This window comes from Mastigoproctus giganteus, chromosome 10 (genome assembly GCF_048544385.1).
Source record: "Mastigoproctus giganteus isolate SK-2022 chromosome 10, ASM4854438v1, whole genome shotgun sequence".
Classification (NCBI taxonomy): domain Eukaryota; kingdom Metazoa; phylum Arthropoda; class Arachnida; order Uropygi; family Thelyphonidae; genus Mastigoproctus; species Mastigoproctus giganteus.
In genome coordinates, this window is record NC_143584.1 from 138,667,326 (window position 1) to 138,691,395 (window position 24,070).

At 37.0% G+C, this 24,070-nt stretch overlaps 1 protein-coding gene across 5 annotated transcripts in view; it reads right to left on the reverse strand.

Moving 5' to 3' along the window:
• The window catches only part of LOC150079313 (tyrosine-protein phosphatase non-receptor type 4-like), a 190,787-nt gene that overhangs the window by 73,343 nt on the left and 93,374 nt on the right, over positions 1-24,070 (reverse strand). For all 5 annotated transcript variants that reach the window (XR_016547581.1, XM_090383965.1, XM_090383963.1 and 2 more), the window contains exons 7-8: positions 15,283-15,350; positions 1,275-1,358 (exon numbers count right to left, since the gene is read on the reverse strand). Coding sequence is in view for 4 of the 5 variants with exons in the window: in XM_090383965.1 (XP_090240091.1) it covers positions 1,275-1,358; positions 15,283-15,350 (152 nt within the window). In the remaining variant the exon portion in view is untranslated. The remainder of the gene's footprint in view (positions 1-1,274; positions 1,359-15,282; positions 15,351-24,070) is intronic.

Genomic DNA, 24,070 nt, shown 5'->3' on the forward strand with positions numbered 1-24,070 from the left:
AAATTGTTATCATATGTTCCATTATAAGAATCAATTTTGAATGCCTTTGTGATATTTTTCTAAAACACATTTCTGGAGGTCACTATCATAAAACAATAAAAACAATTTGCACTTTCCAATTTATTGGGCTTTTCTGTTAGCACAATCTATTATAAATGGGTAGTAAACTCAATCCTATTGCATTTGTGATAATACCAATAACTGGAATTTTGTGGGTTTTTACATTACGGTATTATGGTGAAATGAGTTCCCCTTCACTGAAATCTTCAATCATATAAGAAACAATTAAATTTTCAGAATCTTCTCTTCATTCCTATTTACTTATTACAATGGTGAAGGAAAAGGGACCAATGGAAAGTGCAAGTGCTGGCAGTGCTAGGAAATGAAACAAAATTGATTTAGAAATGAAGATGAAAATGATTAAGTATGAAGCAGACAAAGTTTGTTATCTATTGCACGGAATTAGGTCTCGCTGCTTCGACAGTGAATATTATTTTAAGGGACAGTGTGTGTATAAAAGGATATGTTAAAGGATCAATGCATTTAAGATTAACAGTGATCACAAAACAATGTTCAGGTGCTATATCAAAGATGAAAAAGCTATTAATAATATGGATGGAAAATCAGACTGAGAAGCATGCACCCCCGAGTCCAATGGCCATTCAAGCAAAAGCAAGAAGTATTTATGAAGATATTAAGGATAAGTATGGCAAACCCCAAGCCAAGTTCATGGCAAGAGCAATGGGTGATTTAATAGGTTCAAGCATCGCAGTGGTTTGGGAAAAAAAAAATTAAAGTATATGTTGAAGTCACCAGTGCCGATTATGTAGCTGCAGAGAAATTGTGATGTGTTGAGAAAAACCCCTTCTAAATCTCCACAGCCCTCAACTTCCGCAGTGGTGTGCTTATCAGCTGGACAGTTAATTCTGGCAACGATGCTCGAAAGGTAAAACTTGCTGACATTAAGCCTGTCTCTTTTTGTAATTTTATAATTTTTCCTGCGCATGAGATAAAAAAATTGAATAAATAATTCTATTTACATGTTCGTCGAACATTTCTTTTTTGCTTCAATAAAATTCAGCATACATAGTTGCTAGTGCTGCATAAGCATTTAGGGAAATTCTGACTGACATAGAAGTCCGTGGAATGCAACCCTTATGCAAGTCGGGGAGTGGCTGTATATTTTTATTCCAATAATTTTATTTTTTTTTTTTTTTTTTTTTTGGAAAAAAAAAATAAAACTGTAAATTTACAAATATTCATAAAATTCTTACCTGCCAGAAATCCACACAAGTATGTGGAAGAGGTCCTTGTGCAGCAATATATCTGTTTATAACTTCCGTACCTGGAATTTTTACCTAAAACATTCCAAAATATAAGCAGTAATTCTTTGTAACTTGTGTGGCACATAATTTAAAAAGCCAAAATAAATTCAGAAAGAAAAAAATTCTATATTCCCAGCAGGTTTACTCCATTAATTATATAAGAAATTTATATTCTTGTCATATGAAAGAAGGTAAAGTTTTTTATTTTTATAATACTGATTATATAAGATCACTAGAGCAATAAAATGTAACTCTGTGATTAGAGTATGTATTAAAGATTGTTGGAGATAAACTAGTTAAATCATTAAGTCTGCCATCCTTATTTTATAATATGCAAATCAACCTCAGTGTTTTTTTTGAATGTTACATGAGAAAAAAAAAAAAAAAAAAAAACTTTGCCTCTGGGTCCATCTTATCTACATTTCATAACTTGCATTTGCATCAATAAAATCAGTTTTTCAGCAGTGATAATATTATAAATGCAGTTAAAAGCCACATTCAGGCTTTTTACACTTTCATCCAAATACTTATTAGCAGAGGCATATGATGCAAGAAAGCAAGCTTATACAACATCAGTCAAAAAAAAAAAAAACCCCTTCTCATTTTACCCATCCATTTGCTCTGAAAGGTTGTCCACTTCTTCCTTGAATTTAGTTAAGATATCAACTTCCACAATGACAGATGGAAGTTTGTTCTTGCAATCAACTACCTGCACGGAAAAGGCAAATTTCCACACTGATTTCTACAACTGTCTTTCCTCAATTTGAGTTTATGCCCCTTCAGGTTTGGAATCTGAGCAAGAATCTCACCAGCAATGAGCCTGCTCAAACCATTCAAGGCCTTATACACCTTAATCAGATCACCTCTCAGGTGCCTAGTCTCTAGATGCTGCAATATACAGAACTTAAGCCTTTCTCCATAAAAGGACCCCTTTGTTCCCCTCACCAGTCTTATTGCCCTCCTCTGTACTCATTCTAGCAACTCTACATCCTTCCTAAAATGATGCCTCACGACCCTATATACAGCATTCAAAGTGTGGCCTGACCATTGCCTTATAAAAGGAATAATCACCTCCATTTTCCTACTAGCAAAATTCCTGTATATCATTGACAAGATCCTATGAGCTGCTCTGGCAGCCTGTCTGCACTGCTACGAAAACTTCATATCTGACTACACAATTACTCCCAGGTCTTTTTCATTCTCCACTACCCTGGGTGTAGTACTGCACAGTTGGTACATTTCTCTGGGATTACTGCTACCAATATGCAGTACTTTGCATTTGTCAATGTTAAACTTCAATTGCCACTTCTCAGCCCATCTGCCTAACTTTTCTAGATCCCATTGCAGTACCATACTGTCATTAACTACTATGCCAACCTTTATGTCATCTGCAAACTTCAACATTAAGCCTGATATATGTTCATCATTGATAAATACACAAAACAACAATGGACCCAACACCAAACCCTGGGGGCTCCACTAATAACATTAATCCATGAGGAGCAGTGTCCATTGATTACCACTCTGTCTTCTCCCACTCAACCATCCTTTTATCCATTGTAGCAACTTGTCCTTAATGCCATACTGCTCCAATTTGTATAGTTTTTTTTATTTTTAGTTATCAACAATTAATCATATAAGAAACCTGGAAACTTTTCAGTGAACCTTGTTCATGCATTTGTTTCTTAGTGTAAACATCTCACCTTAGTATAATGCATTTGGAATGAGTAGCAGCTGTGTTTCTGATATCATGATACCTTCTTACCAATGTTTACATGAAATCCATTCTATAGTTAACACATGTGTAGCACAACCAATAGTCCAAGATAAACATTCAAAAAACTTACATTCTTATTTTCTTGTTATTCTGTGTAATAGCCATAGAGAAGGAGTTTTCATAAGGGAGCGATATATGAATCCCTAAAAATGGGATGGGATGGAATGGAATGATTTATAAAAAAAATTTTGATAAAATATGTATTGCCATTACAAACAATGTTTTATTTGTACAATACATACAGCACTATTAACCAATAAAACAAATTAATAAGAAATAATGTATTTTAAAATATTTATTTTATCTACAGTTATCCTGCTTTTAATTCAATAACTGTAGATAAAATTTCATGTACACATTGGTGAAGGTCTTATAATATTTTTGGCCAGAAAAATGATTCATGAATGGATAACTATTATTGCTGCATTATAGACTTCTAAATTTTGTTGTGCAAAAATCATTTAAGGAGAATTTTTTAATAGAAACAATGCTGTAAACAAATATGTACTCAATTTTTATGAAGATATGAAGTACATATAGCATTGTTGACACAATAAAAAATCAGTGATAAATATGAATAAATATCCTCCCCCCAAAATTAGTAATAAATATGCATAAATATCCCCTCCAGGTCATGGAAGAGTTTTTTACATGCAAGAAAAGTTTATGCAAAAAACTTCACTGTTGTTTTCAAAAAAAAAAAAAAAAAAAAAAAGCTATTATATTTACAAACAAATTCTTCACATACAAAGGGTACTGGGAAAGTTTTGCAATACAGCTTTGTTTATTTAATTTTTTCAAAGTAATTTCCTCTATATTCAATACACCTCTCCATCCTCCGAAACCAATCTTTAAACCAGTTTTGCCAAGTTTCACTAGGGAGTAAAGCACACTCGTTGTCCCAAGCCCGTAGAAGGTCCTCATCACTGGAAAACCGCCTCCCTTTTAGCTTCATTTTCACATGCGGGAACAGTGCAAAGTCGCAGGGAGCAAGGTCTGGACTGTAGGGAGGGTGCTCGAGAAGTTTCAGTCCTGTCGTGGTCAAATATTCGGTGCAGGCTTTGGCGCGGTGAGCTGCAGCATTATCGCGATGGAGGTACTAGGTGTCCATTCTTGACTTTGGCCGCAGGTTCTTCAAAGATCCAATGACTTTAGGCAGGCATTGTTCACTATACCACTTAGCTGTGACTGTCTTCTGCGTGTCCAAAACGACACGTTCCACAATTCCACTCGATTTGAAAAATACAGCTATCATTTTCTTCTTTACAGATCGGGATTTTCTGACAATTACGGGTGTGTCGTCATCATCAAAGACCCAAACTTTGTTTTGAGCCTTGGTCGGCAGATCGTAATAGTATAGCCAAGTCTCGTCACCTGTCACGATGTTGTTCACATACCGAGATTGTCCCTTATCAAACTTTTTTAACATCTCCCGGCAACAAGTCACACGTCGTGTCATCTGCTCTTCAGTCAGTTGATGCGGCACCCAGAGAGAACAAAGTTTCTTCATGTGCAAATGATCTTGCAGAATCGAACGAATTGCTGGTGCATTTAGGCACAAAGTATCCGCTATCTGTTGGTAGGTCACTCGCCTGTTTTCGTCAAGCATTTTCCTCACAGCAGTAACGTTTTCCTCCGTAACTGACGCTCGTGGCCTTCCCGGCCTCTCAGAATCCTCCAGAGTGAAATTTCCCCTTTGGAATTCTCTATACCACCTGAATATCGTTGTCCGATATGGACAATCATCATATAGTGCAAGAGTCATTTCTTCTAAGCACTGGTCTATGGTTAAACCACGCACGAAATTATACCGCAAAACTGTCCTTATCTCATTTCGTGACCACGATGCCATCGCAAGCACTTTACACTCTCACTACTAATGAATAACTGAGCCCATCGACTTGGCGCAGCGGCTACTATGCACGTATGAACATGTCTCAACATGCAGCAACAAGCAGCTTCCTGTGATTCATTGTTGCGTCATATTGCAAAACTTTCCTAGTACCCTTTGTATTTTCTGAATGGCACACATCCAAAATTACTCTTTCTAGGAAATTGGGACATCACAATAGTGGGGATTAACTTTCCTAATGACATCGGAGCCTAAAATTCCCAGCATTATTTCTTCATGCAGAAAATATATTTTGCGAAGACTATATGGCAAACTTTAGTCACACCATCAAAAAAAAACAATAATATGCAGTGGTGGATTCAGTGATACCTTCAAGATAATTTAGAAAGCATAGGCTGTCGAAGTGATAGCTATCATAATCCCTCATATATGCCACTTTGCCAAAGATATCACCTCTATCCAAAATGAGTGCAATATCTTGACTATTGTTCTGCATTACCACTATTTCTGCAGCTGCACTGCTGTTAGAATGACTTCTGGTTGCAGACTGCTTTTGCTTAGGGGAAAACACTAAATGATATTGTACTGGGATGAATAGTGTTTATAAATAAAAATAGCGCACATTCTTTTGAACAACGATGATACCTGTTTATGAGGAAGGTCCAAAAAAAATTTGTATTTACTCAAAACTAGTTGTAATAGAAAAAAAAGTTTTTCTTTATTTTTTAATACTTTGAAATCTCTATCGCAACTAATCACTTTATCCATTGTGAAGTGTCACAATGGATAAAGTGGAATACAGAATAGTGATTCGGTTCCTCTTTCTGCAAGGGAAAACACCCACACAATCCACAAAGAAATGGTCCCTGTTTAAGGAGAAGAACACCCAGGTTATGGGGTTGTTGCACATTGGTACAAACAATTCAAATATGCATGAACCTCCGCACAAGATGAAGAAATCCCAGGTCACCCAGCACCTGCCATAACAGAAGAGATTGTTGCAAAAATTGAGCCATTAATCTAGAAGATTGCTGTATCAGCATCAAAAAACTAGCTGCAGAGCTCCAAATTAGTGTAGGGTTTGTAGAAAACATCATCCATCAACAATTGCATATAAGCAAAGTGTCTGCTAGATGGGTTCTAGACTTCCGACCCCTTAATATTGTTGTTGTTATGGAGGCTTAATGGCACATAAGCTGCTAAGGCTATAATGTGCCTATTCACTTATTATATTAAAACATGAGTTTTCCATAAATCAGAAGAAAATCCGAAATCAAAATTAATTAAAAAGTCCAGTTTGCCTGAGAAAGTAAAAAAATTCAGAAATATTTGCCTTATCACCAATGAGATTTTCAAGAGTTATTGGTTTATGAAGATTAACCAGTGAGATCAAGGATGAAGTTCTGCTCTGTTTATAATAGGGGCAGCCAATAAGAATATGTTTTACAGTCAGATTGTTAGAACAATGTGTGTTGTGGTGGATCATCTCCTGTGAGTAAATGAAGGTGGGTCAGATGGGGTATGACCTATTCTTGCCCTTGAAAGGACTACTTCTTCTCGTCTCGATGTATGGACACTGGAGCGCCAAATTTTCAGGTTTTATTTAAACTGAAAGAGGTTTATTATTAGTCTGAGAGTGCCAGAGTGCTATCCATTGTGATAGGCAAGCAGCATGAACGGTTAGTGAATAATCTGATGCTGGAACAGGGATATTGGTTAAATCTAAGGTAGTTGGATTTTTTGCAGCTTTATCGGCCAGTTCATTGCCTAAAATACTGGAATGGGCTGGAATCCAGCAAAAAGTGACCAGTTGGTTGAGTTCTTTAATTTGCAGTAATAAGCTTCTGATTTCATCTAGAACAGGGTGAATTTTATCTGAGGAATTACATAACGACATTATTTAGCTGAGGGAATCAGTGTAAATAACTGATTTTAAGGAACAGTCAGAATAGAGATGTTCTAGAGCTAGTTTGATTGCATATAATTCAGCAGAAAATATACTAAATTCTGATGGAAGGGAAACTGATACAATTGTATTCGGAAACACTGCAGCTGCTCCAACATTTGAATTAGATTTAGAGCCATCTGTATAAATTGGGGAGAAATCAGTATATCTTTAAGTGTGAACTGCATGAATTTGGTTGACATTTGATGCTTGCAAAGTATTCTTTCTCCATTGACAGAGGTAAGTGTCACAGGTTGGAAGAGGAGGAGGAGCCCATGATGGTTGAGTATAGGTTGCTACCTGCTTTACGGAATGGATGGAAATATTCCAAACTTGCACCAGTCCAAGAAGGCAAAGACCAGCTGGTTTTACTATACTAGGTTTGTTTCTGTATAGGATTTCTAACGGTGGGTTGAAAAGGTATGATTGAACGGGATGAGAGGCACAACTTTGTATCTTGACAGCATATTTCAGAAACAGTGTTTTCCTGCGTAATGTTAGTGGGGGCTCGTGAGCATCAATGTAGAGACTATGTGCTGGCGACATTCTGAACGCACCAATTGCAATTCTCAAAGCACTGTGTTGAATAGGATCAAGCCAGCGTAATGCACGCTTTCTGGCAGAATCATAGATTGGAGCACCATAATCGAGACGGGATCTGATTAATGCCCTGTATAACCGAAGAAGGGAGGTACGGTCTGCACACTGCGTTTGGGCAGATAAAGCTCTGAGTATGTTTAACTTTTTTAGACATGAAGTCCATACATTTTTAATATGATCTAGAAAATTTAACTTGTTGTCAAGGATTAATTCTAGAAATCTGATGTTGCTGATGACCGAGACAAAGACGTTAGAAATTTGAAGTTCAGGATCTGGATGAAGTTTGCATTGTTTACAGAAATGGATAGCAACTGTTTTCTGCTGCGAGAGCCGATAGCCATTGAGGCTCGCCCATTATTGAATTTTATTAAGTGATATCTGAAGCTGTCTTTCAATAGACCTTGTATTTTGAGAATGACAGGAGATGGAAAGGTCATCTGATAAAGGTAAGTCTCAACTGTATTTGGAAGCTGCTTAGTGATAGAATCTATTCTCAGAGCAAAAAGAGCACTCAGTACTGATCCCTGTGGAACACCTTCTTCCTGGATGAAAGTTGTGGAAAGGGCATGTTGGTATCGAACTTGAAATGATCTAGAATGTAAGAAGTTCTGAACAAATATAGGAAGGTTGCCACGTAGTCCGAGAAGGTAAAGGTCACTAAGTATACCATACCGCCAGGTAGTATCAAAAGCCTTCTCTATATCTATTGAAACCATTACTAGATGTTCATGTTTGACAAAAGCATTACGGATGGCAAATTCAGCCTTGATCATAAAATTTAAGCATGACCTGTTTTGACGAAAGCCATATTGACTATGGCTCATTAGCTGTTCCACCTCAATGATCCAGACGAGTCTTCTGTGGATAATTTTCTCAAAACGTTTGCTGAGGCAGCTTGAGAGAGATATGGGTCTATAGTTATTGGGGTTGGATGGATCTTTTCCAGGCTTCAGGAATGCCAAAATTGTTGAGTGATGCCAAGAAGCTGGAAAAACATTTTCTAAAAATATGCGATTGTAAAAGACCAGGAGGCGGCGCAAAGCTTTGTCATCAAGATGTTGTAGCATGACATAATAAATCCCATCTGGCCTGGCAGCACCATTGTGAGCGGTTTTAATGACATGTAACAGTTCAGAATATTGCAGACATTTGTTATATGGGATAAGACAGGCAGTTTGAAAATGAATAGCTTGCTTTTCTTAAGTGTTTTTAATTCTTTGGAATGAGGTAGTATAGGCTGATGTTGCTGAGATTTCTGCAAAAGTATTGCCTAAAGCATTAGCTATATCTACAGGATTAGATAGATCTTTCCCTTTCCAGGAGAGGATTAGAGAAGGTATGGTAGGAAACTTACCAGACAGCTGTCTAATTTTTTTCCATATTATTTTGGGATCAGTATTTCTGTGAAAACTGGATGCAAAACGGGTCCAGGATTCTTTCTTTCTTTCTTTCTTTGCTTGCTTTTGTATGAAGCATGCTTTTGCCCTTAATTTCTTATAATTAAAGAGATTGACTGTGCTCGGACATTGCCGAAACAAATTCCAGGCTTTATTTTTTGCTCTCTTTGCTGTGGTGCATTTTCATTCCACCAGTAATTATAATGCTTTCGGCCCTGGGGATTTGATAGTGGTATTGTCTTTAGCCACATTTAGAAGATGCGACGTGATGTAATCTGTCACATCATCAATATGCTGGAGGCGGATTTTTTCCTCATCAAGGTCGATTGATGATTGAAATTTTGCCCAGTCTGCTCGGACAAATTTCCACTTTCTGCAGGGTTGAATTGAAGGAGTCTTTGCTTTCAGGAAGTTGTGTACTATTGGGAAGTGGTCACTGCCCATGGGATCATTTATTACATACCACTCTATGGTTGGGACTAGTACTGGTGAACAAATTGAGAGATCTATTGCTGAAGTGTGTCCTGCTGGGAGCAGTATGTGTGTCGGTGCACCAGTATTAAGTATACTGAAATTTAGTGCCTCTAAAAAGCTTTCAATTAGTTGGCCCCATCTATCCAATTTAGGAGAGCCCCATAATGGGTGGTGCCCATTAAAGTCCCCTAATATACAGAGAGGTGGAGGTATCTGTATAGAGGTCTTCAAGATCTTTTAAAGAGTAAGTACGGTTTGGTGGTAGGTAGATTGAGACAAGTGTTATTGCACTATGGAGAGTTATACGAACAGCAACAGCTTCTATTTCAGTTTGGAGTGGGATATGTCTAGTTGGGATCTTCGAGTTTACTAGGATTGCTAGTAATACACCATGGGCAGCATTAGCGGTATTTCCATCTCTTCGATAAAGGCAATAGTTCTTTATCGAAGGAGAAATTTGTGAGGGCAGGTAAGTTTCTTGAAGACAGAAGGCAACTGGAGAATATCGGTTAATTAGGTATTGAATATCGTCAGTGTTGCAACGAAAACCTCTGCAATTCCATTGTAAGATACTGTGGTTCATTTATTACATGAACCACATTTAGTTGAGGATGATTACATTTAGTTGAGGATGATTCGTCAGACCGGAAAAAAGTGTGTGAGCACTTTTCCGGTCTTTTTTTGGGAAGCTGGGGCATCCAGTATCCATAGTGTCATTTGCATGAAGTTCTAGTATGGGTTCTTCAAGATCTGAGTGTGTACATCTACTTCCATACTATTGGTGGATGATTCAGGTTTCTTGTCGTCTTTAGTAGTTTTTAATTTTTCTTTGTCATACGAGACTGTCTGAGTATCAGTTGGGATGCTGATTGGAGTGTTGGTCGATTCACTGGTTTTAGTTTGATGTGTGTCTTTTCCTGAGTTAGATAATGTATTTTTAACACAATTAGCCATAGATGTGCTGGGGAGGTATTGATAAATCTGTTTGTACTACTGTTGAATTAAAGCTGTGAGATGCATATGAACGACTGGGCATGGTCAACAAAACCTGTCTGCATACCTCGGGGTATGTGACTGTGTTCAATTTTATATTTTTGAATTTTCTTCCCTGTTTTCCACATTTCACAGGATTTTGAAAATGCTGGGTGACTTTCTTCGCAGTTGGGGCAAATGGGACTTGATGCTGAACAGTCTGCTTGTGTATGTTCCTTGGAACCACAAATAGGACAAATAGCTTCTCCTCTGCATGCTTGTTAGGAATGTCCATATTTTTGGCATTTAAAACAACCAATGGGATTAGGAATATAAGCCTGAATTAGGCAGTTTAAATAGCCAGCTTTTACTGAGGATGGCAAATCTGGGGTACTGAAAGTTAAAATGATTGACCTAGTTGGGACGAGATTTCCATCTTTTTTAGTCATTATGCATTTGGCATTGATTACTTTTTGATTACTCAGTTCTTGAACTAATTCCTCTTCTGATATTGTAAATAGGTCCCATTCGGTTATAATGCCTTTCGAGGAATTTAAGGTGTTGTGTGGAGTAATAGATACTGGCAGGCCACCGAATGTCGTTGTTTTGAGCAGCCACTCGGAATGTTTGGAATCAGCTGTTTCAATTAATAGGTCTCCAGATTGCAGTTGTTTAACCATTTTTGGTGTTCCAGCAATAAATTCCAAAAATCTTTGGATGACGAATTGTGATAATTTGCTGACAGGTTGGTTGGAGAGAGAGTGTATCACCAGAAAGTTTGGCATTTCATTGCACTGCACTTCTCTTCGGATCCTTTTTGGTTGGTTCAGGTCTTCATCATTTGGTTTATCTAGCCTTGAGTTTGAAGGCTCTAGAGCTGGATAGTCATTTTTATCCATCATTGCTCCTTTTAACCCTGGGGGATAACTTTTCCCCCAGATTACCGGCCCCGCCACGGTGACCCCTTAATACAGTGGTTTTCAACTGGGGTGCCGCAACAACATTCTTGGAGTGCCATGTAATTTCGATTTCAGTTACTTAAAAGTTATTATTATTATTTTTTTTTTTGAAATTTATATATTAGTTTCATTATAAAAAGGTGTACGGTATCCATTGTACCGTATCTTTTTAATTTTGTGATGATCTATAATTGATCCTTATTTAGTATCTCTATATAATGAATAAAATTATTATATAGGTATATATTAAAAGGTCAAAAATCACTGTGTTAGGTATTTCTTTTGGCCTAGGGGTACCGTGAAAAAATTACTGGGACACTAAGGGCACCGTGAGCCGAGAAAGTTTGGGAACCTCTGCCTTAATAGAAGGAAAGAGCACAATGTGCACATGAAGTGTTGTTGATGTGCCAGGAAAAGCAAGATTTATTTCTATGGCATCAATCATGGATGAAACTTGGATCCATCACTATGATCCCAAAACTTAACAAATGTTGAAACAATGGAAACATGTAGAATCACCCCCCCCCAAAAAAGACAAAGGAGCAATCAAGTGCTGGCAGGATTATGCTGTCAGTTTTTTGGGATCAGCATGGTGTAATAATAAGAGATTAGGGCATTACAAAAGCCCTATACTATGATGGTAAAGTATTATTCCAACCTCCTCGTAAAGCTATGTGTTACTATAAAAGAAAAAAGATGAGGAAAGTGTTAAAAGGTGTGTGCCTGCTCCATAATAATGCCCCTGCACATTCCTTGCATGCTGCAGTGAGGTATGCCCATGAATGTGGGTTTGAAATATTGCCGCATCCTGCTTATTTCCTTGATCTTACACCCTCGGATTTCTTCCTCTTTCCTGCCCTGAAGTCCTTTCTTCGTGAAAAACACTTTGATGCTAATGATGAGGTGATTTCTGCTGCCAAGTCATGGTTTGAAGGACAGCCAGAGGGCTTCTACAAAACTGGCCTGCAGAAGCATATTGAGAGGTGGCAAGCATGAGTCACGTTAAAAAAGTGTTAATATATGGCATTTGTTTCAACCTTCTATTACAACTACTCCTGGGTGAATACAAATATTTTTTTAACCCCTCCATAGAATATTACTTTTGTATTGTTTCAATATCAAAAGAACCTTTAAGTTGCATGCTGCTGTGCAAGAGTTTTGAATAGGCTACAGCTCATTACAATAGAGTGGAGATGCAGATCTTCTGAGGAAAGATACAGGAAGGTCTTGAGAAGGATTAACATACAAAGAACAGTTGCATAATGAATACTTGATATCAATCTAAAAAACTTTAATTCATCATTTGATGTTATTTTCAACTTACTGTGTGTGTGTGTGTGTGTGTGTGTGTGTGTGTGTGTGTGTGTGTGTGTGTGTGTGTGTGTGTGTGTGTGTCCCCTAATCTAAGCTGCCTCAGCTGAAATGTACACATGCACATTGTATATTACACTTTATTTATTCAGATTTAGCTGAATTATGAAATTTTCTTCAAGGAATGTAGCCTGAACCTTCAGTGGGCTATTATTGTGTGCACACAGTAATCTATTGAATATGTCATCAAAAGTACTGAGATGTTTAATATGGTGCAGTATGATTTATTGCACTCGTCATAAAACTACATGATGAGTGCAATATGTAGAAAAAAGGTTTTTTTTTTTTTTTTTTTTTTTACCAGTACAGCAAAAGCCTAGGGCTTTCTTGCACCTTATGGCTAATACTCCATGGCAACTACTTTTCTGCTAACAAGTTAACAGCTTCAAACCAGTGGTGATACTGTTGAATACTTTTGTACCATTAGCTCTTTCTTTTAAAACTGATATAAACTCACGCTTGTAGAAACACAATATTTTCAAATTTTGCATACCAAAAGGCATATTTTCTTAGTTAATGGCAGAATCATTTTTATCTATTCTGTACCAAGATGGAAAGTGGGAAATCACCAAATTGATGTTGGTGTACATATATGGTTGTTTTTTGGATCACTGAATGTTCTTTTAAACAACTCTATCTTTCATATGATTACATTTGCTATACTTCATATAATGGGATTTTCCTTGTGCATTTCTCTTACACTTTGAAATGCTGATAGCTATTCATTATTTTGGATTTTAAAATTAAGTCAAATCCAGTTATAATAAGAATCAAGACACCAAAAAAAAAAAAGCACTTGTAAAATCTATTACTTCTTGTAATCATTATAGCACTTTCATAAAGTTTCAAAAGCCACTGTTGATTATATGCATCAACCAGAAATTTTTTAAGCTTCCTAAAACAATGTTCCTCAATATCAATCTTATACTGTGATATAGTTAGAGTCTATTAGTGATCAAACTTCATGATGTCTATCTCTCATTGTTTTTTTTCTAATCATGCCTAACAGTTATTGTTACTCAAATTGTACATCATATGAAGTTTTACATACGGCCTCCGTAGTCGAGTGGGCAGGAGCGGGAGTGCAGTAGCACATGCTCTTTGAGTAGACCGGGGTTCAAGCCCCTGACTGCTGAATACGGTCGATCTGCCAACCCGCACTGGACCAGCGTGGCAGATTATGGTCCATTTTCCCTCAGCATGAATTGTTGAGGAGGCTTCCACCCTGCAGTGGGTTGATAATGGCTGCACTTTACTTTTTTTTTTTTTTTATGAAGTTTTGCTGGTAACTGCTTCAGTAATTTTGTTGTACATGCATCCTTTGTTGTGAGCTACTCATTTCTAAAATTTTCCACATTAGCTGTCCCACATATACGAATAAAATTTAATCGTATGAAGAAATTTTAAAACATTGAAGAAATTTTAATTTGTTCCTAAATATGGAATAATCCCTTGGACTACTGGGTAAAATGCTCTGCTCTGCTTGTATTTCTCAGTTGCAGGCTTATCATTTCTGCAGCTAAAAAGAAACACACAATGAAGCTGCTGGCAACACATTCTACGCTTTAAGTTAAAAAAAAATTAAAAAATTCAAATTTATATGATACAGAGTTTAAATGACTACTTGTCAGTTGTGATTAGGAGCAACTAATGGGAGACACACTTAGAAGTTTGACTATCAATGGAATATCCAATCATATCATAGCATGAATCTGATTTACACTGAAACACACGCTGCTTTGGAAAGCAGCAGGTTTTCCAGTGTTCCCCATAGATGCACATAACCAACAATTAGCAAGAACAGCCAAAGCATACGTTGTACATCCAGTGCAATGGATAAAAAAAAACTGCATCAACTGCATAAGTAATGATAAAAAAGGTTCATAAATATGAAATTGTTGTGCATTATTTTTGTATAAAAATTATTACTGGTGAAATATTAAAATCCACATTGATGTCCCATTAAAAGATTTTTAATTTTAAAAACTTGAGACCCACAAGTCAGCATGTTAGTGGGTGAACCAAACTAAAGGTTCAAATAGCTATTCAGTGCCTTTCTCCTCTAACCAGACTTTCTCAGCTAAAAATATCAAGCAAAAATAAGTATAATAAAATATCAAAAAAACAAATTCTATATCACAACCAGCAGTGAAGAATCACAAACCCTTATATCCATTGCAGTGTTCAGACTCTGGTCATAACAGTGTACCACCTTGTTTTCCAGTAGTGGTTATTAAGGTCTGCTAGTTTACTCACAATGTTAAAAACCATAAGGGTCGAGGATACTACGATTTTGGTGTGATTTTTCCTTGAAAAAATAAACTAACATGCTTAAAATGTGTTTTCATTTTTGCCTATTATTATCATATTACCATATGGTAATAAATTTATCACAAACATGAAATTTTGCTATTAAAATACATTGTTTTTGACAAATTCTTATTTATATGTTCACTACATTTGTGATCATTAATATTATAGCCATGCTTGTTATGATTGAGATTAACTGAGTTTGTGGTATATTTCAAACTAGAATTTTTTTTTTTGAAATCACAGACATAAATACGCACTTACTCTGACAAATTTTTGACTTTTTATCTGTTTACTTACATTAACATGACTAGCATTTATGTAATTTTCTCTCTTGGTTCCATTTAGGATAACCCTTGTATTATCATCTAAAAATATATATATATACAAAGTAAGTTTCATATTTAAATTTCAATAAACAAAGTGAAAGAATTTAAATGAACGTAAAACTCAAAGTTCCCTTTAATTAGTTCATTATAATGAATGACTACTAGTAGTAAAATTAATTAATACAGGCAACCCCCATATAACGTGGTACTTCTACAACGTGGTTTCGCTCTAACACAATTGATAAAGTGCAGAAATTCTCGCACAACAAGGTACTTATCAGGTACTTATCAGACATTAAGCCTGATGGTATATCAGGCTTAATGTCGAAGTTTGCAGATGACACAAAGGTTGGCAGGGTTGTTAATGACAGTAATGGCAGTGTGCTACTGCAACAGGATCTAGATAATTTGGGCAGATGGGCTAAGAAGTGGCAACTGAAGTTCAACCTTGACAAATGCAAAGTACTGCATATGGGTAGAAGTAACCCCAGAGAAACGTACCAACTGTGTGGTACTACACTTAAGGTGGTAGAAAATGAAAAAGACCTGGGAGTAATTGTGCAGTCAGATATGAAGTTTTCTGAGCAATGCAGACAGGCTGCTAGGGCAGGTCATGGGGTTTTGTCAATGATATATAGGAATTTTGCTAGCAGGGAAAAGGAGGTGATTGTCCCTCTGTATAAGGCAATGGTCAGGCCACGCCTTGAGTACTGCGTACAGGTCTGGAGGCCTCATTTTAGGAAGGATGTAGATTTGCTTGAGCGTGTACAGAGAAGAGCAACACGATTGGTGAGGGGAATGAAAGGATTCTCTTACCAAGAGAGGCTTAAGTTCTGCAAATTGCAGTGGCTGGAGACTAGGCACCTGCGCGGTGATCTGATTGAGGTCTATAAGGCCTTGAATGGGTTGAGCACGCTGAATTCTGATGGGATCCTTCCACTTGTTCAGATTACGAACCTACGGGGACATAAGTTCAAATTAAGAAAGGACAGATGTAGAATAGATGTGCGGAAATTTGCCTTTAGCCAGCGGGTGGTTAATTGCTGGAACAAACTTCCATCTGTCGTTGTGGAAGTTGATAGGTTAAATAAATTTAAGGAGGAACTGGACAGGCATTTGGAGGGAATGGTGTGATGATTTTTTTTTTTTTTTTTTTTTTTTTTTTGGCTGATGCTGCATAAGCTCCTACACTTGCTTTCTTGCATCATGTGCCACTACTACTACTACTACTACTACTACTACTAATTGCGACAAACCTCCCATAACATGGTATTTTTGAGCTTTTGTGCAGTGAAAACCCTGTTGGATGTAATTTTTCAACATTTCCATTCTTTTTTGTGAATCCCCACTGTTGATTCGCTAGTCGTTATGCAAAAAAAAAAAATGATTAGGAAATCCCTGTATTTTATTTTGTTGGAAAATCCCCGTGTTACTGTGCTTGTTTGAAACCATAAAAAATTTTAACTTCGAAAGAGTGCAGTTTGTGACTTTTAAGGTTTTTGTAAGGTTATTTTGGTTTTTATATGAGCATTTATAAATTTTTTCAGGTATGTATTACTAAACTTTGTTCTTAAGAACAACATTGGAATAATTTCTTTGCTGTGAATTAAATTCCAGCTCTAAATTATGCCTAAGGAACTTCGGCATAATTTGGGTAACTGCTGATTTATTTAAAGAATGGTTTCTAAACTGTTTTGTGCCAGGTATGGAAAACTATTTAAAGCAGAAAAATCTAGATTTCAAAGTTTTATTACTATTGGATAACATGCCAGGCCATCCAAAAATTTCATCCAAGAAGTCATCCAAAATTCCAAAATGTTGAAGTAATGTTCCTACTACCCAATACAACTTCTTTAATTAAGCCATTAGATCAAGTCATTATATCTACCTTTAAAACACATTACAATGGATTTTGGAAAAAAAATTTATTCCGAATCTATTGAAGTTTCCATGGAGGCATGGAAACATTTTTCATTTGTGGACTGTATCAGAATCATAGCTTTATCACCCAAAGAAGTAAAACCGTCAGCATTAAATGTGTGTTGGAAAAATATATGGCCAGAGTCAGTTCATTCAGGAAATATGGTCGAACCGGCAGAAAACAGTATCGGTGCAATAGTAGAACTTGCTAAGTCAGTAGGAGGGGAAGGTTGTGATAATATGACCACTGAAGACATTCGTGAATTACCGGCAGAAAAAGAGGCTGGCAAAGCACATTTGGTGGAAATAGAATTGGAGGTAAACCAAATCAATTCATATGATAGTGCAGATGAAAATTTTGAAGTTCCAAATTTTACACTAAAAAGCATACAGGAAGGCATAAACTTAGCCAAGCAATTAGAATCTTATTTTTTGAATGCAGATCCTTCGACTGAAAGGAACACAAAGCTCAAAAGGGAGCTTCAAATACCATGCAATTTACAAAGATCTATCAAGCAAAAGCAAACAATCCCAGAATACTGATTTTTTAAAGAGAGCAGAAGATACAAGAAATCTAGATGCTGCAGAAGAAAGTTCAAAAGGTGAAGATATTCTGCAACAGAGAAAACATTCTCTATTTTTAATAAAAATTAAGTTTCCGATAGTTATAAAAAATGTATTTTTGTTAGCTTTTGGAATGTAACCCCCCTTTTTGTACTGGTTCTTAGTCCCATATAACATGGTTTTGCACTACACGAGATTTTGTAGGAACCTAACTACTGTGTTATACGAGGGTTACCTGAATTTAAAAAATATTGAAAAATAATATAAAAAATACCTAAATGGACAGAATTAAATATATAAATATGCATATAAATAAAATGAATGATAACATTCATTTTATTTATATGCATAATTATATTACTTCATAAAACATTTTGTAATATGGATCTAAAACTTTCTTTTATACAGGGTTATTACAAAGAAGCTTTACAACATTGTATGCTGTAAGAAGTTTGTATTTAAAGTGAACTGCAAAATTAATGGTGTGGAATGACAGCCAAGGACCAAGTTTTTTTACAGTTGACAGCTGTGGCTGTGTCCACCAATGACACTGCTTTACAATGTGCTTCTGCTGGTGCATAAGAAGCAGTGTATGTTTAGGTTTCAAGGAGCCAAGTCAGCAATGCAAATGTAGAGATCATTTTATGCTTATTGCAACAGAAATTGTCCCAGCATATTGCTGTATACAAATGGCACAGAAATTTCATGTGCATAGGACGTGTGACTCATGCAAAGGAAACAAGGGAGGAAGTGAAGAAAATGTTCTCAGAAGCCCAGCAAAATCAACATGTACAAGCCATAAACCAACATGTCACATTAACCATTTGGTTAATGTGGCAAGTTATTTATGAAATCTTATTGAAGAAGATAAAATGCATCTCCACACAATGTGGAAAACAAGGCTTAAAGGTGAAAATGACCTGCTGCTTGACTGTCTCATTTTCATTGGAAAAATGCACTTTTCATATCGGTGACAATGTCAATGGCCATGATGTTCCCAATGTATATATGGGAAACAGAAAAGCAATGCAAGTGCTTAAAATACATTTCTGCCTACCTCAAAATCAATGTGTTCTGTGAGCTGACTTCATAGAAAATTTAGGGACCTTTCTATTTTCGTTTAAAAAAAAAAAAAAAAAAAACCTTAATTGGTTCTTGAAATAGGCCTCTGGGGTTGGGCATATTCATAATGTAAATTTTAGTAGTTTACGCCAACCTTGCATTGAAATAATAAAACAAAAAATAAAATTAATAGTTTAATAACTAGTATTACTGATTTACAATAAATTACTATTTACAATAAGTATATAAAAGGAAGAAAGAAAAGAAAAAGAATACCATAAAATACACAGAATTAAAAGCGCTAAAATCTGAGTATTACTGATTTACAATAAATTACTATTTACAATAAGTATATAAAAAGAAGAAAGAAAAGAAAAAGAATACCATAAAATACAATAAAATATACAGAATAAAAAGTGCTAAAATCTGAAGCTTTCAAAGGCTCTGCCTTCTTCCTCAACAGTACGCTTTATTTTTGCAGTGCAATTTTAAATACCTGCAGGTTCACAGCACATGTCACATGATTAAATAACACGTGCATTGTTCTCATGCGTAACGGAACCGGAAGTGGCCCGGGAGCGCATCAGGTGAAATCGTTCATCCCCTCCAAGAATCACTGTCTCAAAGAGGGGATGAATCCGCATACCCCTATCTCTATTAATGTTACTCCCAATGGAACTAATCCGCAAGCTCCCGAGCCACTTGCGGTCCCAAAACCTATGCACCCAGTCTGCATTCCTTATTGCCTTCGTGTGCTCCCCCAGACGATCCTTTAAACACCGTTTTGTTTCCCCCACAATCCGGGCATTTAATGCTATAAACAACCCCACTTACACTTTCTTTTGGAATGGGATCCTTCACTTGTCACAACACTGTGTGCAACTTACATCCTGACAGCTGCACATAGCGTGTCTGATGATCCCGTAATACACGGGCTATTCGCTCGGTTAGACCTGGTAATAGGGAATGTATGCGGTGGCTATTGGCGTAAATGCCTCACCTCTCCTCTGTTCTCCTTTGATATACTTATTTATGATCCTCTGGGGGTAGCCACGCCTCAGGAGATCCGCTGTGACATGCTCAAACTCTTTCTTTTTATCCTCGGAGGTGCTACAATGTGATTTAGCCCTGTCTATTAGTGTTCTAATCACACTGTTCTTGTGATGGTTGGCCTGAGCTGAATTATAGTGTGAATACTGACCTTTACACATAGGTTTTCTGTAAATCCTAGTCTTTAAACGCAGGTCTTCTCTGTAGACCAACACATCTGAGAACGGTAAAACCCCTCCTTCTTCCACCTCCGAGGTAAAATGTATAAATGGGGAGAAGCCATTAAGAAAATTCAAAACCTCATCTTCACTCCCTTTTCAAATAATTGAGAACGTATCATCTACATATCTTTTCCATGGACGCACAGGGAGAACCATATCACTAAATATTCTAGCCTCCAGCTCCTCCATCGCCAAATTAGCAATAATCGCACTAATGAGGGAACCCATCGCTGCCCCGTGAACCTGCTTATACATAGTGTTACAAAACACCATAGTGGTGCTTGATAAACATAATTCTATACCTTTACAAATGTCCTTCATGTCTAGTTGGGTCCTACTACTTAAGGTGACATCATTCTGTAAAGCCATGTGTGCACAATGTACCCCATGGTTAATTGGAATACATGTAAACAGAGATGTCACGTCAAAAGATATCATGGTTTCATTTTCTTCTATAGATTGTTCTCTAATAAAAATGTACAAAATCCTTGCTGTCCCTAACACTAAACTCAGAGAGCCCCACTATCAGTGCCAACAATTTGGCCAGGAAACTAGATAATGCATATGTGGGACTGCCTTTAAATGAAACAATGGGTCTGAGTGGAACACCCACTTTATGTATCTTAGGCAGTCCATAAAACCTCGATAATTGGCTTCCCGTAGCATGCAATGACCAATACCGTTCTTTAGAAATCTTGTTATTCTTAAGCCAACTGTATGCCATCCTATTAACCTGGCACTCCAAGTTCAACAATGGATTTTTGCCCATAATCTTATAAGTTGTTCTGTCATTTAGAAGATCCAATGCCTTACTAAAATACACCTCCTTGTCAAGAACCACTGTTACCCTGCCTTTTGTCTGCTGGTAGAACCACAATATTATCCTCCTGCCTGAGACCTTTAAGTGCTAATTTTTGTCTAATGTTAAGATTGGAGGGAACTTTCTTTGCTTGACTTAAAATAGCTGCTGTCCTTGTCTGTATTTCATTAGCCACGTCCTCGGGTAGCCTATTGATCGCTCTCTCAATGCCCATCACTACTTCTGCGATGGGCAGTTTCGACGGAATCATTGCGAACTTAGTTCCTAGATTTAAAACCTCTTCCTGTTCTTTAGTCAATTGTTTACTGCTTAAATTAACTATAAAGTTACTAGCAATATTATTTTCGATGTTATACCTAGTCATAACTTGTTCCCTAAGTCTATCAAACTTACCCATTTGCCTACATCTGTAAATGTCAGTAATCTGTCCTGCTTTTGTCGACACTACACTAACCACTAATAATAGATGCGTTGGGGTCACCTTCTCACTTATCTTACTTAAACATTTTCTTTTATCCCTCCTAATATGGTACAGACTTCTATGTAGCTTCTCGATCCTAAGTGGTACCAAAAGAAGATTCTAAGTATTTGGATCAAGAAGCTACATAGAAGTCTGTACCATATTAGGAGGGATAAAAGAAAATGTTTAAATAAGATAAGTGGGAGGGTGACTCCGATGAATGTCGGGGTCACCATAGTATCCAATCAAATTGTCTGAACAATCTGATTGGATACTATGATGTGGTCACAAAGGAACTGGATGCAAACAATAATTTTGATATCATATATACTTGGATGTTAGGAAAGCTTTTCATACTGTTGTACATGAAAAACTATTGTATAAATTGGAGCAGTATGGCATTAAGGGCAAATTGCTGCTATAGATAAAGGGATGGTTGAGTGGGAGAAGACAGAGTGGTAATCAATGGACACTGTTCTTTGTGGGCTAATATTATTAGTGGAGTCCCCCAGGGTTCAGAGTTGGGTCCATTGTTGTTTTCTGTATTTATTAATGATATTGATGAAAGTATATCAGGCTTAATGTCTAAGTTTGCAGATGATACAAAGTTTGGCAGGGTTTTTAATGACATTAATTACAGTATGCTACTGCAACGGGATCTAGAAAAGTTGAGATGGGAGTTTAACATTGACAAATGTAAAGTACTGCATATCAGTAGCAGTAACCCCAGAGTAACATATCAACTGTGTGGTACTATACTCGGGGTGGTAGAAAATGAAAAGGTCCTGGGGTAATTATGCAGTCAGATATGAAGTTTTCTTAGCAGTGCAGACAGTCTGCAAGAGTAGCTCATGGTGCCTTGACAATGATAAACAGGAAGTTTTCTAGCAGGGATAAGGAAGTGATTATCCCCTTGTATAAGGCAAAGGTCAGGCCACACCTTGAGTACTGTATACAGGTCTGTATAAAGGCTTTTTACAGTGTCTGCAGACTAGGCACATAAGGCCTTGAATGCTGATGGGATTCTTCCTCTTGCCCAGATTAATCAATGGACACTGAGGGGATATAAATTCAAATTCCGTAAAGACAGTTGTAGAACAGATGTGCCAAAATTTGCCTTTAGCCAGCAGGTGGTTGATTGCTGGAACAACCTTCCATCTGTTGTAGCAGTTGACAGTTTAAATAAATTCAAGGCAGATCTAGAGAAACATTTGGAGCAAATGGATGGGTGAAATGGGAGGGGTTTTTTTTTTTTTTTGCTGATGCTGTATAAGCTTGCTTCCTTGCATCACATGCCTCTACTAATGCTAATACTGCTATTGTACTACAAGTCACTCTCTAAATACCAGGGCCGGCACTAGCGTTTGTTGCACCAGAATTAGGCACCCTTGTATGGATGCCTAATTCAAATCATATCTTAAAACACATATACAGGGTGTTTCAAAAATGATGGTCAATAATTTAAAGGTGAAAAGTACAAACTAAAAAAAAAAAAAAGTCCCAGTGAACACCGAGCCACAAATGGACCGTTTTCAAGATAATACACATTTTCTGTTAAGATTCACCACTGACTACGGGAGCACTAGTTAAAAAAAATGCTGTGAATCCTTTGCTAAGGGTGGTTTTATTAAACATAAGATAATACATTTTTAATTTTTGGTTTCAACATCACAGGATTTTACAGATGTTACATGTCATAGGCTGTTACAAAAGGTATTCAAAATGCTGTCCTTGTATCCATACGCAGCTTTGTAGTCGTCTCTGTATTGAGTTGCGAATCCTCTCAGGCACTCCTGGGTCATTTCTAATTTGCTGAAAGGCTCCTTTAACCTGATGCTACAATTCTCAACTGTGTTAATGTCAGAAGTGTACACCAAGCTTTTTACATGACCCCAGATACAAAAATCCATAGGATTTAAGTCTGGTGATCTGGGAGGCCACATTAAAGGCCCACCTCTACCTATCCACCACTGACCATACCTTCTAGTTAGATACCGAGTCACAACTCGAGCAAAATGTGCCAGTGCATCATCATGCATAAACCACATGTTCTGGTGTTGCTGAAGTGGAACATTATCATCATCAAGGAGATCTGGAAGAACATTCTGAAGGAACTGAAGGTACAGATCTCCTGCTAGTCTGTTTGGCAGAAAGTGTGGTCCAATTAGATGGTCTCCTAGGAGTCCTGCCCAGACATTCAACGAGAAATGTTGCTGATGTTGTGACTCATGAATTGCATTAGGATTTTTTTCGGACAAAATGTGACAGTTATGAAAATTAAAAATACCATCACAAGTAAACCCAGCTTCATCAGTGAACAAAATGTTGTTTAAAAATTAGGGATTCAGGACACACTGTTGTTGCATCCACTAGCAGAAGTTCTCTGGGAGGGTAGTCTGTATTGCTGAGACCTTGTACATGCTGGATATGGTAGGGGTACAGTAACTGGTGATGTAAAATTCGCCACACACTGCTATGACTCAGTACACCCTCTTGCAGAGCAACCCTCCTTGTCGAAATTCCTAGATTTTGTTCTGTTCTTTCTAACACCCTTTCCTCAAAATCAGATGTTATGGTACTGGGCCTACCTGCTCATACTCCATGTGTGAAGTGCCCATATTCTCTACCGTGTTGATGTACCCTGATGAATGTGCGCCTGTTG